General features: G+C 65.3%; 1 protein-coding gene across 2 annotated transcripts in view; it reads left to right on the forward strand.

Annotated features, from left to right (window-relative positions):
- The first annotated feature begins 389 nt into the window (after positions 1–389).
- Positions 390–15,703, forward strand: part of TTYH3 (tweety family member 3) — a 31,186-nt gene continuing 15,872 nt past the window's right edge. For both annotated transcript variants that reach the window (XM_057315357.1, XM_026489035.4), the window contains exons 1-4: positions 390–712; positions 14,862–15,031; positions 15,187–15,298; positions 15,432–15,652. In XM_057315357.1, coding sequence (XP_057171340.1) covers positions 590–712; positions 14,862–15,031; positions 15,187–15,298; positions 15,432–15,652 — 626 coding nt within the window. In that variant the 5' untranslated portion in view covers positions 390–589. The remainder of the gene's footprint in view (positions 713–14,861; positions 15,032–15,186; positions 15,299–15,431; positions 15,653–15,703) is intronic.

Genomic DNA, 15,703 nt, shown 5'->3' on the forward strand with positions numbered 1-15,703 from the left:
TGGACGTGCGGCCAGGGTTCCAGCCCCCGCCCCACCCCCACCTGCGGGTGGAGAGAACGCGGCCGGGCATCCACCCCACCTTCCCCGCCGGGCGCCCCTCGGCCGCGGGGAGGGGCCCTGGAGGGCGGACCCTCGCCCAGCGAGCCAATGGTGGGACGGGGGCGGGGCCGGCGGGCGGGCGCGCGCGGAGGGGCGGGGCCGGCGGGCGGTGGGCCGCTGGCGGGTGGACAGAGGGGCAGGGCCGGGGGGCGGTGGGCCAATGGCGGCGGTGGGCGGGGCTGGGGAATCGGGGCGGGGCCGGCGGGCGGCAGGCCAATGGCGGCGCGGGGGCGGGGCGGCGGGCGGCGGGCGGGGGCGCGCGGAGGCGGTGGCGACGGCGGCGGCCGCGGCGGCGAACAAAGAGGCGGCGGGCGCGGGCGGCCGAGCGGAGCCGAGTGCAGCCGAGCCGGGCCGAGCCGGGCCGGGCCGGGCCCAGGAGCGCGCGGGCGATGCGGACGGCCAGGCTGGGGTTGGCGGACCCCTGAACCCCTCGCCGTCGGGCCAGCGAGGGAGCCCCGCGGCGGCCCGCGCCTCAGGCGGCCAGCCCGCCATGGCCGGGGTCAGCTACGCGGCGCCCTGGTGGGTGAACCTCCTGCACAGGCTGCCCCACTTCGACCTGCGCTGGGAGACCACCAGCAGCCAGTTCCGGCCCGAGGACACCGACTACCAGCAGGTGACGCGGCGCCCCCGGGTCGGGGGTCAGGGCCCTGGGTTACAGCCCCTCCTTTCGAAGGTCCGACGACTCCCGAACTCCCCCCCCCCGCAGTCAGTCGAGGGTCTCGGGGGGCCCCCCTCCCCGAGGGTCGCCGCCGCCCCCGTGCTCCTGGAGGGTCACGGCCTCCGCCTTCTCCTGAGTCACAGCCCCCTTTCTTCTCCAGGGTCTCCTCCTGCGTCCTGGGGCTCCTTTCCGTGAGCGTCTAAAGACCCCCATCCCGCATCGAGGGTCCACGGCCCTCCTGCAGATTCTAGCCTCCCTTGGTGTCCCTTAGGCCCTCCTTTCTGGGGTCATGTGGAGCCTCCTCGCTTCCCTCCATGGAGCCCCCTCTGCCAGCTGTTAGCTCCAGCCCAGGCCCCTGCCCATCACCTGGGGCAGCCCTGACCTGGGGCCCTGCAGAGCCCCCAACCCAGAGGAACCGGGGCTCTGAGACCGAGCTGATACCTGAGAAGACTGGGTGCAGCCGGGAGGGGATTCCTCGCTCCCTCCCCCAACCCCCAGCTGGGGAATCCCACTCCCTGCCAAGATTTTGGTGGGTGAGTGAGCTGGGCAGATGTCAGCCCTCTCTGGCCGGCAGTGACCCCCTGCTGGGTGGCCAGGCTGTGGGGTTGCACACAGTCCAGTGTGTGCTGTGGTGACACCGGCTGCCAGGAGCCCCTGAGGAAGGGAGGCCCGGCCACAGGCACTCAAGGTGGGCCTCCGTCTGGGAGGCTGGAAAGGGGCTGAGCCTGGGCAGAGGGGGGGGGGCAGTGGGAACCTTTGCAGCCTTCTCCGCAAGGGGCCAGGCTCTCCCAGTAGGACCCTAGGCCTGGGGTCATGCCAAGCCCAAGCACCACCCCCCTCACTGAGCCACTGTCATTTGAGTGCAGGGCAGGGGACAAGGCTGTGGGCATTTCCTTCCTGCTGGAGATCCGGATTCCAGAAGCCCATGACTGGGAGGCCTGGTCACCCGGAACACCCCTAGGGTTCTTTCTTTCCATTGGTCATTGCAGAGCCCCGGGTGGAGTGGAATGGCCTTGCTTGTCAAGATGGTCTGGGAATCCAGGATTCCGTGGACATGATCACAGTGTGCTTATGTAGAACCATGTCTTCCCTGGTCACCCTTATCTAGAGGAAGAGAACCGGAAGCAGAGAGCGAGGGCGCCGTGGGCACCCACCACTCCCAGCCTCAGTGCTCACCTGGGTCCTGCTCCCCCAGCCCTGCTGATGTGTTTCCAAGCAGACTAGAAGGGGGCCAGGGATTGGCCCAGGCATGCCCAGAGACGGCAAAATTTTTATAAAGCTCGACGCCCACGTTCTAGAAGCCCAGCCTTGGGGTGCCGACCAGTGTAGGAGCAGCACCCTTCTGTGCCCCCCGGGGCCTTCCATATGTCATGGCTCTGCCACGTCCGTCCCCTGGCTCCCGCAGGCCAGGGGCTGTGCTTTACTTTAGGAAGTTCTCTGCCAGTTATCAGTTGGGAAGCTCTGGGGCTGCCCCTGGGGCCACCTGGAGTGTCTGGGACCTGCACAGAGCTGGCCTGCTGGCCTGCGGGCTGCATCTGCCATGCTGCCAACCTCGGTTGGACCAGCTGCTGCCCCTCCTGCCCTCTGGCGCTCCTGGGACACGTTGTGGGGAGTGAGGGGCCGATGCCTGTAGCCTGTGGGGACCTCCAGAATGGTGGCCACCCCCCCCCCCAGCTCACCTTGACCCCCTGCAGGGCCCTGTGCCCCTGAGAGGTCGCCGGTGTCTGCCCCCAGCTTGTGTGAGCACGGTTCCCTCCTCCGCTGTGGGAGGGCTCTGACTCACTCTCCTGCCTCCTCTCTGCGGAGCAGAATTAGCCACTGAATAATTCACGGCGTGGAAACCAGCCTGTCTCCATCCCCCGCCGCCTCTGCTCCTGGCTGGGGGCTATAGAATGAGCCAGGCCTGGACATACTCCTCCCCCTGCCCTCCCGTGCTGGTGCTTTTGGGCCAGCACTTGACCTCTCTGATCCTTCATTGTCACATCCTGAAATCTGGGCCGGCACACTTTTGTGGGGTCACAGTGGGGGGTGCAAGGGCCCTGTGCTCTTGCTCCATTTTTGGTTGCAATAGACAGAGCTCCTTTCCTGGAAGGCTGGGCAATGGGTCAGTGTGGGCTGTGGCCTGGAGCCCCTTCCTGCCTCCCCTGGTGGAGGATTCTTCGGTGTGGAGGGGGGGGCAGCTGTTCCCATCCTATTTCCTGCTGGTGGGTGGTGGAGCCCTCATCCTCCTGACCCAGGCACCCCCTCTTGGTCTGGAAGCCTGTTATGCCAGCCCCCACCTGGGCTACAGGGTCTGGCAGTCCCCCACCCCCATGTGGCCTGGGTCCAGCTGGGGAGGAGGGCTTCTGCCTTCTGGACTACCCAGGGGAAAAGTGGGGCCTGGGTCCAGGGAAGAGGAGGTGTGTGTGGCATAAGGAGACCAGCCTTTGCCCTTCTTTGCTATGTCCTGCCCCCACCATCCACTGTTGGGAGGTCTGGTAAAATCCGCTGGAAAACCCCATGACCTAGGCCCTGTCTGGGCACACTGTGTGGGGCTGTCTCTCACTAGCCCTTTCTCACACAAGCCTGGGAGTTGAGGATGATTGTCTCTACTGTACAGATTAGCAAACTGAGGCTCGGAGACCGGATTGGCTCAGAATCACATAATGAGTAGGTGGTAGGAGCCAGAGTCAGTCCTGGGAGGGTGGAGTCCTCCTGGGTCCCCCTCTCCCGGCCCCCTGCAGGGGTTGGGAGTCGATACAGGGCTACTCTGTGGGCTCCCAGAGCCCTGGCTGGTCCTACACTGGGGACTTTGGAGCCTCTGCAGGAGCAAGGGTGGCCTTTCTCTTGGGACTGAAGGTCTCGGGCTTCTGTCCTGGAGAAGAGGGGCTCCATGGCCTTTGCATCCATCTCTTGGGCCCCGTGATGTTTGCAGAATGGACACATTATAGGGAGGGTGCCAGTGTGTTTCTGTGGGGGCTGATGGGATCTGTGGGTAGGCAGAAGGAGGCAGAGAAACTTCTGGAGTTTGCTCTGTGCTACCCCGCCTCCCATCTGCCTGCCAGGAGGGGCTGCTGGTCTGGTTCCTCTGGGGCTGGGGTGGGGACTCTCATTTTGGGGGGGGCAAGAGGGAGGATTGCAGGCCCAGAGGAAGGAGGAGACTCCCTGGTGGCCGCACAGCTGAGCGGAGCCGGCTGGGCCCCATGTCTGGGGGCCTGATGTGGCCTGAGGCCAGCCTGCTCTGTGGTGATGGTAGGGCCTCTCCTGGCTTTGGGCAGGGGTCCCAGAATCTTCTCTTCAGGCTGGAGAGTGGGGGCCTGCAGCTCTGTTGTTTCCTGTTTGTGTGACCTTAGGTGGGACCAGCCATCTCGCTGGGCTTCCTTTATGGAGTCTGCCCCATCAATCCCCACCAGCCCTCACGAATCCCCTCCCAAGCCTCTCCACACCCCCGTATCCTGAGGCAGAAGTCAACTTCACTCTCTCTGCCCTCAGCCTCTCTTATTCTTGCATGCTCTCTGCCAATTCCGGGTTGGTGGGGGTGGGCTGGAAGCTGTGAGGTGATGGAAGGGTCAGGACAGGGCCTGCAGGAACGCAGTGGTCAGGGAAGGCTTGTTGGAGGAGGTGCTACCTGGACTGCCGTGGAGGGTGTCAGCCAGACAGTGAACACCCAGAGGGCTGGGACTTGCCTGGAGCCTGGCATTAAGTGGGGACACTGGCTCACTTTCCAGGTCAGATGGTAGCATTCACCTCATATTGGCTCAGCATGTGGGGCCTGTTTCTTGTCAGTACCCTGACTGCTGGGATGTTTCCATTGAGACCCTAAAGATAAGACTGAAGTAGCCATGCAGAGACCTTGAGGAAGACGGTTCCTGGCACCAGGAACAGCACATGCAAAGGCCCTGAGGCAGAGAGAAGCCTGAGCTGTAGCCCCAGATAAGGGAGTCTGAACGTCCTGCCTCGGGAGGTAGTGAGCTCTCTGTGCCCAGCGGTATGTGAACCCAGATCGGGTGGCCGTTTAGAGGTCAGTTTTGAGCTCTGGGTTGTATGACCGTCAGGCGCCAGTGGTCTCCTAGCTACGACCACAGCACATTGGTCCAAAGCTGAGACTCAAGTGAGGTCAGCCACGTACCTGACTGAGGCTGGTGGTGGCACTGCAGCCGTGTCCTGTGGGTGGGCTGGCCCTGTTCTTAGCCTCCTCACTAATACAGAGGTTCAAAAAACTGTGTATCACCCGTCCTCTCATTTACAAAAGAAGTAACACTCATGGAACATTTGGAAAATGGGAAAAAGCATGAAAAAGCCCCCAGCAAGCCCCTCTGGCTGGATTCTGTCCGTGCAGGTCTACCTGTGGGGTGGGTGTCACTTAAAACTACAGTCACACCGTGTGCCCTTACTGTCACCGCCTTTGGGACCTTATTGTTGGCCCTGGGTTCTCGATGCTTGGTCAGTGTGCCGATAACAGTCAGGATGCTGAGGCTGCAAGTGACAGAAACACCGAACGTGACCGAGCTCACAGAGGAGTGGGCGGAAGCTTCTAGAGCACCCTGTGCATGTGCAGAGCTGAGGAGCTGGACGTTGGGGGTGCAGTGGTGGGCAGACAGGGTAGCCCCTGCTGGAACAGATCGACTGGCTGTTTCCTTTTTGGCGGGGGGTGGGGGGTGGGGGCGAGTGCGGCCTTTGGTCACTTCTGCGCCCACGTCTACACCTTGGTGGCCGTGTCAGTGGGGGAGGTCCCGGAATCCTGGCACATCCCCCGCTTGGCGTTGGTGTGGGGTCTGCATCATCGGGCCCCACCCTTACACCTCTGGTGGCTCCTGGTGTTCAAGGGCCTGGGGACGTGGTGAGGAGCCGTGTCCCCGACAGCATCCTGCTCTGCGCAGGGGATGTGCGGGGAGGGACGTGAGCTGTCTTGGCCCCAGCCGGGGGCTCTTGGGCAGGCTTTGGGCAGGCTGCACTGTGGCTCTTAGCCCAGGCCACGGCTGCTCACACAGAGGGGCTCCCGCTGGGCTTTTTCTCAGCGTTTCTCTGGGCGGTCGCACAGTGGCCTTCGGGGAGGGCGTCGTGGTTCCTGTGGCAGCAGAGTCAAGGCCGCTGGCCAGCCAGCATCAGTGGGCTGGGAGATGTGTGCCGGCTCCTGGTCCAGCCTGCGGACCCCCTTTTCGTGGACACAGCCCTCTTGCAGAGACTCCCTGGGACCCCCAGCGGGGGCTGGCTCTGGGGAGTGCAGCAGGTGTTGGGACCGGGCCCCGCCCCCACTCGCTGCTCTGCTGACTCTTCCACTGGAGAGGAGGAACCGAATCTGCAGCCCAGGGACCGGGTCACAGATGCGGGAAGTGCCCCCCGGAGTTGCGGCATGTGACCGGGCTGGTGGTGGGTGTGGCAGAACCCCAGGCGTGCCTGCATTAGCCCTGTGCCCGCCCAGGACGCACAGGGCCCTCGCATGGCTCCGCGGGGCTTCTGCTCTTGGGTGGCGTGGGGGCTCACAGCCACACCCAGGCCATTGCTGTGCAGTGTGGTGAGGCTCTGTGGGCACACGCTGGGCCCTGTTGCCCAGAGCAGGGAGCCATCGCACTGTCATTGGTGGGGGCCGTTGTCCAGAGGGTACCCTGGGCTAACGTCAAAGGAGGGCCCCAGGAATGCCAGGGTCTGCCCTGGGGTACCTGCCAGAGATGGGACGGCACACGGCTCCCAAATCGGGTGTGCTGTCTGCCCGGCAGGCTCCTGTAGGGTCTGTGGCACAGCGGACATCTGCCAAGGCACCGAGTCTGCTTCATGCTCTGGATGGGGCTGGGAGGGCTTCGGTGGGCTTCGGCCAAGGCCAGGCCTCCAGGCCAATAGCGGGGGCAGGAGGAGGGCTGCAGGGAAGGTGCCTGGGTATGGGGTGTGCCCCCAGGAGCAGCACCAGGTAGAGGGCCCAGGGTGGGCCAGGGTCTGCAGGTGACAGGGGGGGTCATGGGAGAGGGGCCGTGTGGGGCCCCTCATGAGACTCACTTTCCACGGCCCCCCTGCCCAAGGCCTGGGTTGTTGGGTGCCCAGATGGGCTCGTGCACACACAAGCCCGCACATGGGGGCCACCTCGGGCCTCAGCTGGCGTGCCCCTTCCACTCCCCAGAGCAAGCTGGCTGAGGCCTGGGTCCCCACAGGAGGGGCAGGAGGGCTATGAGGAGTAGGTGTGTCGAAAGGGGCTCTGTTTTGTCCCACAGGCACCCACTGTGGTCGGGCCTCTGCCGTACTGGCCAAGGGCGTGGGGTGAGGCCGGCTCGCCCACAGCCTGAGCGGCCACCCCCTTCTTCCTCTGAGGAGGGTACCGGCCCACTGTGCCCCCCGCCCAGTTCTGCGCGCTCTGGCCCCGTGCTCTCCGGCTGGGTTCCTGACCATCGGGAGGGCTGCTACAGAAGCTCTGGTGTACGTCCGGCCCTGGCCCCCGAGTCTGGGGTTAGGCTGCACCCCCTGAGCCACATCTCCCTGGTTGCTGTGTGTCCTGGCACTCGGCTCGGGCCTGCCCGATGATGGGACTGGGCCCATCTGGTGGCTTCTGGCTGCGTCTGAGGCCAGTGGCCTGGGTCTACCGGGGGTGGCCCGTGAACAGGCGCTTGCCGACAAGCCTGGGGAGCAGCAGAGGACTTTCCTGGGGGTCATGCTGGGAAGCGTGTTAGAGCACCAGGACCAAAATAGACACCCGCCGTGGGCAGGGCAACTGCTATGCTATGCCCTGCCATCCTGTGACCGTTCACTCTTGAGCCCGTGTGGCGCGTGCAGCGGGAGAGCGGGATGGCCCCGCACCTGGAGGGCGGTGCGCGGGGGCTGGGTTAGGGGATAACCCACCAGATCTTCTCTCAGAGCCTTCGGCCCAGGTCCCGCCTCGCCACGCCTCTGCCCCCGTGGTTCCTGGAGGACAAGGGCGAGTGTGGTGTGGACCCCGTGGGGACATCAGGACGTAGCTGCGGTGTGTCCGTGTGCAGCCTCCTGCTCCGGGTCTCAGACCTCAGCGTGGGGGGGGACTTGGACAGACAGCTGGGCCCCTTCTGGGCTCCCACTTGGCCGGCTGCTGGCTGTGCGTTCTCCAGGATGGCCACGAGCTCACCGTGATGGAATTCACGAAACCCAAGCCCAGCTCAGTGGAAAATCTGTTTTTAATTTCTGGTCGGCATCTGGGAGCCGCAGCCAAGTGTGTTCGAGGGGTGGGGGGCTGCAGGCCCAACAGCCAGCCCGGCGCCCAGCTCCGCTCCGTGGCCAGGGCCCTCGGCACCCACTCAGCCAGGCCCGGGAGGTGAGGAGGGCCTCTTCTGGACTTTCCTCAGGAGGTCTGTGTGCGCTCAGACCCTGCTTCCCATCACTTCTGTGTATGGGCCTCCGGCGTCCCTTCTGACCTCAGGCCCCTGGCCTGGAAGGTGGGTGCCGCCCCCTCCCCAGGTGGCCTAGGGACCAGCAAGGCCGTGTGTGCAGATGGGCCACACCGGGTGCTGAGGCAGAGAGCCAGCCCTAGGGGAGTGGGCAGCACTGTGTGGTGGGAGCCCTTCCCGGCAAGGGATCCCGGACAGAGGAGCTGGGGCAGCGGCCCAGCCCAGGCCCAGGGCTGCAGCCGAGACACGTGTGGGTTCCTAGAGGGTGCCTTGGGGTTTGGGATCCCGCCAGCCTCCTGGACACCCTAGCCCGGTCTCTTCCTCTGGAGGAAGGCCCTTGGGCGTTTGGGGGCTGGGGTACGACATTCCCACCGGGAAGCAGTTGGAGGGTCCTGCTGCTCCTGTCCCCCCGCACCTGTCTGCCCCCACTCTATCCACCAGAGCCCCTCGGGACGCAGGCCTGCAGCCTGGATCTCATGCCGGGCCTGTGCCCAGGCTGTCCCCCTCTGGAAGCACGCCCTACCTCTCATGGTGCCCTGCTGGCGCTCTCTGACACTTGTTTTTGCACCCCTGGTCGTCTGCCTGGCTCCCACGGCCTCGGAGACTGTGGGGCCTGCCCTGCCGAGGTCCTGGGAGACGCCCTCCCCGCAGGGGCTGTGTCTCTTGTACCCCGTGTCCCCTCGTCAGACACGGTGCTGAATCTGGATGCCCATGTGCTGCTGTGCCGTGGTCTCAGGCTGGCCCTGGACCAAGGGCCTCCCCATTCCAGTGAGGCAGGGGTGACCAACAAGAGGATATTGGGGTGTGGGGCAGTGAGGTCCTGGGCCCCTGGAGGAATTTGGACTTGCCTTCTCTTTGGAGCCTCGCCCTTTACTGGAGGAGCTGCCTTGAAGGGAGGGGTGGTGCAGGGAGGGGTGGGGGCGAGCTGAGGGGTAGGCCTGCCAGCCATGGCCTTCTCCAGGGGCACCCACCTTTGCAGGGTTTGGGGCCTTGCCGGCCCCTCTCGTGCCATGGGCAGTGGGGAGACCTCAGGCACAGAGGCTCCTCTCCAGGGAGACAGTCCGTTGGAGGTTCCGATGTGTGGTCCACGTGTGGCATGCTCCCGCACAGGCTTGCGTGCAGCCGTGGCCGGGCTGCCTGTTGCTGCCCGGGGTCCTGTGTGGCTACCCTGGCCTGGTGGCCTTGGGCACATCGGTGTGGCCTGCGCTGAAGCTGAGCCTGGCGCTGCACATGGGTGGGGTACAGATGCCCAGGCACTGACAGGCCGTGTCCAGGCCAGCGGTGGGGTGTCGAAGGGACAGGCCCGCGGCTTTGAGCCCCTCACACCATGGTCTCTGTCAGTGGATGGGGCCAAGCCTCCTGCTGCAAAGCTCTTAATAAGGTCTGGTGACACACTGTGGGCCCTCCCCTCCCAGGGCTAGCTTGGGGCCCCCAGTACCCCGACTGCCAGCAAGCCTGGGCTGAGCCAGGTATCCCCCCATCCCGTACAGGGAACGAGCTTAGGCTCACATGGAAAACAGCTGCTTCCCTGGGCCCCCTCCTGCCCCCTGCTCCCCCGCCAAGGCTGGGGTCGTCGGTCCCTCGGCAGGCCTCAGACCTGGGCCAGAGGAGGCTCTAGACCCCAAGCTCTGGCTCACCAGTGTTTCCAGCGTGGATGGGGGCTCTGGGGGGCCTCAGGGCTTGCAGGAGAGTGGGTGGGCACAGGCCAGGGCAGGGGGCCGTGCTCTGCCCGGGACTGCAGGGGCCTTGGGAGGACAGGCTGGTCTGGGGCTGAGAAATGAGCTGGAGAGCCAGGAGGGGCGGGAGGGCCACACTGAGGCCTCCCCGCAGGCGCCTTCACAGAGCCCCATGTGTTCTTAGCGCTTCAGGTGGCTGGCAGCCAGCACTGTGGCCAGCGGTCAGGATACGGGCCCGAGCGTCTCGCCTCGCCTGACCGAGTGCTGACATCACTTCCATCACAGACGGAAAATTCCATTTGGTCAGGGCCCAGATGCTGATCAAACATTTCCCATTCTCTTTCTGAATGGGTCCAGGGGAAGTGATGGGGACGCCAGCTCCTGGCAAGGGGAGGCGGGGCTGCCACGGGAATGCCAGCGGAAGGCTGTTCTCTGGGAATCTGGCCTTAGGAGATGGGGGCAGAGGTCACGCTGGGCGCCCCTGTGCCTGGCTTGTTCACCCAGCTGGTGACAGGCTCTGCAGCTTCGCCCTGATGGGCTGGACGCCCCCCCTCCAGTGCCACCGAGCCCCAGTGCCCCCCTGTGTGAACCGGGAGGGTGCTGGCACCTTCCCTGGGGGCTGAGGGGAGCTGTGGAGGTACAGGCCCAGAGCCTGCCGTCCTGCCAGAGATAAAGCTCCCCAGCCGCTCTGACCTTGGGGTGGGGAGCCAGGGGGCCAGGGTTGAGTGCCAGAGGGGGCACCGCCTCTGCTAAATTGATGAGCTCAGCGAGGCCTTTCCAGCACCCCCCCCCCCGGAAGGTGTGGGCACACAGACCCCGTTCTCCTAGTCACGAGGCTTCCTGGAGCTGGGCAGACAGGCATGGTTACAGGGCTGATGTGTGGGTGGCAGGGGGGCACCTGGGCTTCTGCCTGATGTCATTGTTTCCAGGGAAGCCTCTGGAAAGTAACTTACCCCCTTGGTACTCAGCTCTGAGCCCCAGGACATATGATCACCGTCTAGCCAGGCCCTGGGGCTCCCTGGGCAGTGGTCCTCCCCTAAGCCCTGCTCCTTGACTGGCTCTGTGAGGCAGGTATGGGATGGAAGTGTCCTCCACCCCTGTGGCTGTGGCGGTTATGCCCCATGTGTGAGGCAGCCTTCCCCACTTCCCAGTCACGGCAGGTGTCCCAACACCCAGGTGCTTGGGACCAACCCCCCCCCCCCCGCCCACAACCCCCAGGAACTCCAGCCACAGGCTGCTGTTCCTGCCTCTGCTGGGGAGATCACAGGGTGACAGCTTCACGTGCACGTGTGAGTGTGAATGTGGGCGTGAACGTTTGGGAATGCATGGGTGTAGATGTGCGCGTGTGAGTGTGGACATGCGTGTGCAGGAGTGCACATGTGGGCATAGCTTGTCCGTGAGCAGCCCTGGACACCCCCCCCAAGCAGTCAAGGGGCCCACCCTCTGCCCCCAGCCCACCGGGCTGCATGGTGGCAAAACTGGCCGTGGAGCAGCAGCCCTCGGCACCCTGACCTTTCCAGGGGAACCTCCGTGGCGGTGCTGTTCTGTATGTTCGCAGGGACAAGCTCCTGCAGTCCTCACAGTCCCCCCGGCCAGGAGAGGGACGCTCTTGTCTCCACTTTATAGGTGGGGAAACTGAGGCATGGAGGTTGAAGTCACTGACTCGAGCTCACGTCTTTGAGCCAGTCTGAGCGGCACTGGAACCTTGGTGCTTTGGTTCCCAGCAAGCTGGACCGCCCCACGTGGGCATGAGATTAAGGGTGGATGGGGGGAGGGGCGGAACACCCCTCCCTTGTACCTCGGTCTAGCAGCAGGCAGTTCTGGGCTTCCTGGTAGCCAGTCAGGGGTGTCCCTCCTCTCCATCTTGGCTCCTGGGGGACTGGGCACCCTCAGGGCCTGTGTGACCACGCCATAGACGGAGAGGGGCCCAGTTCGGCTGCCAGGGGCCTTCTACCCAGGGTAGCCCAGGGGGCCGGGGAACGCTCACATCACCTCACAAAGGCGAAAACGGGGTGCAGGGAGTGTGGGGCCTGACTGCATGGGAACGCTCACGTGGCAGAGCTGGGCTCAGACCAGGGGCCTCCCACGCGCAGCTGGAAAGAGCTACTAACAGGTTTCTGGTTCTGCATTTTAATTATAAAGTTAGTACAAGTGTGTGGTTTTAAAAAAAAGAAAACCCCAAAAGACCCACAACAACAAAACAAACCAAATCAAAGCTGTAGGAGAGGACCCGAGAAAGGTACAAGCGTGACTCCCGCCCACAGGGGCGCGGCGCCCCTCCCTGACCTTCCGGACGAGGACAGGCCAGCTCAGGGAGGTGCCCGGCCGCGGTCATCTCACAGACTCGTCCCGCTGTGCTCCCCCGTCCTGCTCTCTCTGGTTTGCGTGGCCTGGCTCGTGTCCAGCAGGCACGGCCCCCTGCTCCCTCCACCGGCCCGGCAGCTCCGGGGGCTGCGGGCAACACGCCGGGGACCTGCCGGGCATGCACCTTCCTCGGCTCCCAAAGGTGCGGGGAGCCTCGCCTCGCTCCAGGTGTGGGGGTCGCGCTTGGCCGGTGGTGCTTCTCTTGCCTGTTTTCCCATCTGGCCAATGGGAGTGGGTGGTCCTGACACGCCTGAGGCAGGGAGCGGGCCTGGGAGCGCTCTGGGGAGTCGTGATGACAGTGAGCGCCGGGCTGGGTGGCTCTGGTCCCGGCTCCCCCACCTCAGGACGAGGTGCGTCCGTGTGTGTATTTGAAGCCCCACTCCAAGCCCACTGTGTTCTCCGTGTGTGTGTGGGGGGTACGGGCAGGAGAGGAGGTGGCACGGTGGCAGGGCAGGGTTACTCCAGCCAGGGCCGAGGGAAGGCTGTTAGAGCAGAGGTCACCTCCAGGGGTACTGCGAGCATGGGCGGGGACAGGCTGGTGGGCTCGGCCCCAGAACCATGGGAACCAGGGTCAGCAGGGCCTTGAAAGGGGGCTCGTTGTGGGTGTGGTGTGGTCTCTGAGGGTCTGGGGCAGGGTGGAGAAGAGGTGGCAGTGTCAGGACATGGGGACTGGGGACCGGAGGGCGGCCTTGGCCATGGAAGCGCAGACGTCCCGAGTGATCCACGGCCCCAGGGGCAGTGCTGTGTTCTGCCCTTTGCCTCTGCCTGGGCAGGAGGGGCTGGGCAGGGCCTGCGGCATCTCAGGTCAATGTCCGGCCTGTGCGTGTGGGGCACATCCCGGGGACCCAGCAGACAGTGCCCTTGCAAGCACTCTCCTGTTTATTGACGGCCGTGCTGGGCGGGGGCGGTGCCTGATACCAGGACCGTCACGGTGAGCCCCCTCCATGACTGGCCTTTGGCCCCTGACACGCCCCTGATTCCGGCCTGGAGACTCCTGGCTGCGGCCTGGGTCTCAGGAACACCCTCTGTGACCCGAGCGCCCCTGCCCTCCAGGAGCCTTGGGCTGATAAGGTGGCACTGAGGCCAGCTCCCCTCCCCCTGCCAGCACGTGAGCAGGGGTGGTGGGCGGCTGCGCCCCAGGCCTGAAGGAGGAATGGAGGGTGCCGGCCCACTGTGCCCAGATTACAGCACGGGGCAGCCCATGGGGCAAGGCTGTGGCCTGTGACTGCAGCCACACGGTGCCACCCTGGTCTTCCCCAAGATGGGGCCCCCACCCTGTGCCTCATGGTGCCTCCAGACAACACCCGGCCCCCAGGGCACCCATGTTGCTTTGAAGTTGGCTGGAGGGCCTCCCTGGTCAGGTGGAGGTGGGAGAGCCCTACCTCAGGTGTGGGGGGCTGGCCAGGGATGGTGGGCCTGGTGGGAGACCTTTGGGACCTGCGGGCTCCTGGGAGGGTGGGGAGTGCCATCCTGCCCCTGCTGCCTGGCAACCATCTCCTGGGAGACAGCTGCTGGGGGCCAGGTAGCGTCCCAGGGCCTCTGTGGTTGAGCCTCTCTTCCCCAGGGGGCCCTGCAGGGGGGCAGGGGGGCATTCCACCCCCCAGAGCACTCCAGGGCTAGCTACGTTGCTGAGCGTTCAGACATGGGGAGGGCGGGTGTTTCCAGGTCCTGGTGAGGCCCAGTGTCTCTGTGGCAGTGCCAGTGAGGGCAGCGTGGGTGCCCACACCACAAATCTGATGGCCCGTGGGGTGGGTGCCACCGTGTGTTGGATCTTCTGGTGGTACTTACCACCCCCCCATGTGGTGCACGTGGTCAGGCCCAGCCCACAGCCCTATCAGGCCACCGCCCGCACCCCAACAAAGGATGTGGGCAGAGATCCCAGAGGGGCCGTGACGTGGACGCATGGGTCCTTCCTCCATATCTTCTCTGAAGCCAGTTTCTTTACCAGTGAAATGGAGGGGACACACTGGGCCAGGCGAAAGGGAGAGCGTGGTGCCCAGGGAAGGCAGGGCTGACACGTGTTCCAATGGATGGAGGCCCAGCCCCGGGCCCAGCCCGCAGTGGGTGTCCCTGCTGGATCAAGTCAGCCACTTCCCATGGGGGGTGGTGACCTTGGTGACAGGAGGGTGCTGCAGGGGGCACTTAATCCCTGGTGACTCTTGGGGATGTGACTGGAGAATTCGGGGCCCTTCTGGCTGCCCAGGGTCAGGGGGGTTCGCAAAGGCAGCCAGGTCCAGAGCACTGTCCACGCTGAGGGGGAGGGCCCTGCTGTGTGCCTGGCCCTACGACAGGTGTGGCCTTCACTGAGACTCTCTACCAGCCTCTTTTGGGGAGCGCATTCCCCCCGTTTTACAAAAGAGAAAACAGGCTGTGGGAGATTAGGGGCCTTCCTCAGCCACAAGGCCAGCAGCAGCTGTGCTGGCCCTGCCCACCCAGCACCTTCTTACTGGGTTTGGTCAGGGGCCCCTGTTCAGACACGTCCTGCCTTGGGCTCCGCTGCCCAGGGCCTGGGAGGACCCCATGGCTGTGCCCACCCGGCCCCTCCGAGTGTGGCTTAGGTCCAGTCCTGGTGGCTCGTGCAGGGTTAAGGACGGGAGTCTGGGGGGTCGCAGGCAAGCACCCAAGTGTCCCTGGGGCTGCAGGATGGTTCAGCGAGAGTGCCCCCCGGGCGCGGAGTGTTACAGGTGCAGCAGAGCTGGGCGCACGCCCACACCTCCAGCACCGCCTTCCCACCTCGCACAGGCGCTGCTGCTGCTGGGGGCCGCCGCGCTGGCCTGCCTCGCCCTGGACCTCCTCTTCCTGCTCTTCTACTCCTTCTGGCTGTGCTGCCGGCGGCGCAAGAGCGAGGAGCACCTGGACGCCGACTGCTGCTGCACAGCCTGGTGCGTGATCATCGCCACCCTGGTGTGCAGGTGAGTGTGGGGCGGGGCGGGCCAGGGAGGGGTGGCCTGATGGGGGCGGGGCCAGGATGGGGCGGCCAGGCCGGATCCCCCCCCCCCCCCGCAGGGTTCCCAACCTGCAGGCGAGGGGCCGGCCGCACCCTCATGCGCCCCCTGCCCCGTCCCAGCGCCGGCATCGCCGTGGGGTTCTATGGCAACGGGGAGACCAGTGACGGCATCCATCGGGCCACCTACTCGCTCCGCCACGCCAACCGCACAGTGGCAGGGGTCCAGGACCGCGTGAGTGGCTGTCCGATGGGGAGGGGGGCTCTGTACCTGCCCCTGAACGCCGTATCTGCGTGCGTGCCCGAGGGGTGGGCATGTGCTGGGAGCGGGTCTGTGCTCGGGCTCACCGGCCCCCGGCCTGGCGCAGGTGTGGGACACAGCGGCCGCTCTGAACCGCTCAGCGGAGCCCAGCCTGCAGAGCCTGGAGCGGCAGCTGGCTGCACGGCCAGAGCCCCTGCGTGCGGTCCAGCGGCTGCAGGGCCTTCTCGAGACGCTGCTGGGCTACACAGCTGCCATCCCATTCTGGAGGAACCCTGCTGTGTCGCTCGAGGTGCTGGCGGAGCAGGTGGACCTCTACGACTGGTACAGGTTCGGCCTGCCCTCTTTTCCGCCTGCCCCGCCTGGTCCCTAGGGCCCGTG

Source organism: Ursus arctos, unplaced genomic scaffold (genome assembly GCF_023065955.2).
Source record: "Ursus arctos isolate Adak ecotype North America unplaced genomic scaffold, UrsArc2.0 scaffold_2, whole genome shotgun sequence".
Lineage (NCBI taxonomy): Eukaryota > Metazoa > Chordata > Mammalia > Carnivora > Ursidae > Ursus > Ursus arctos.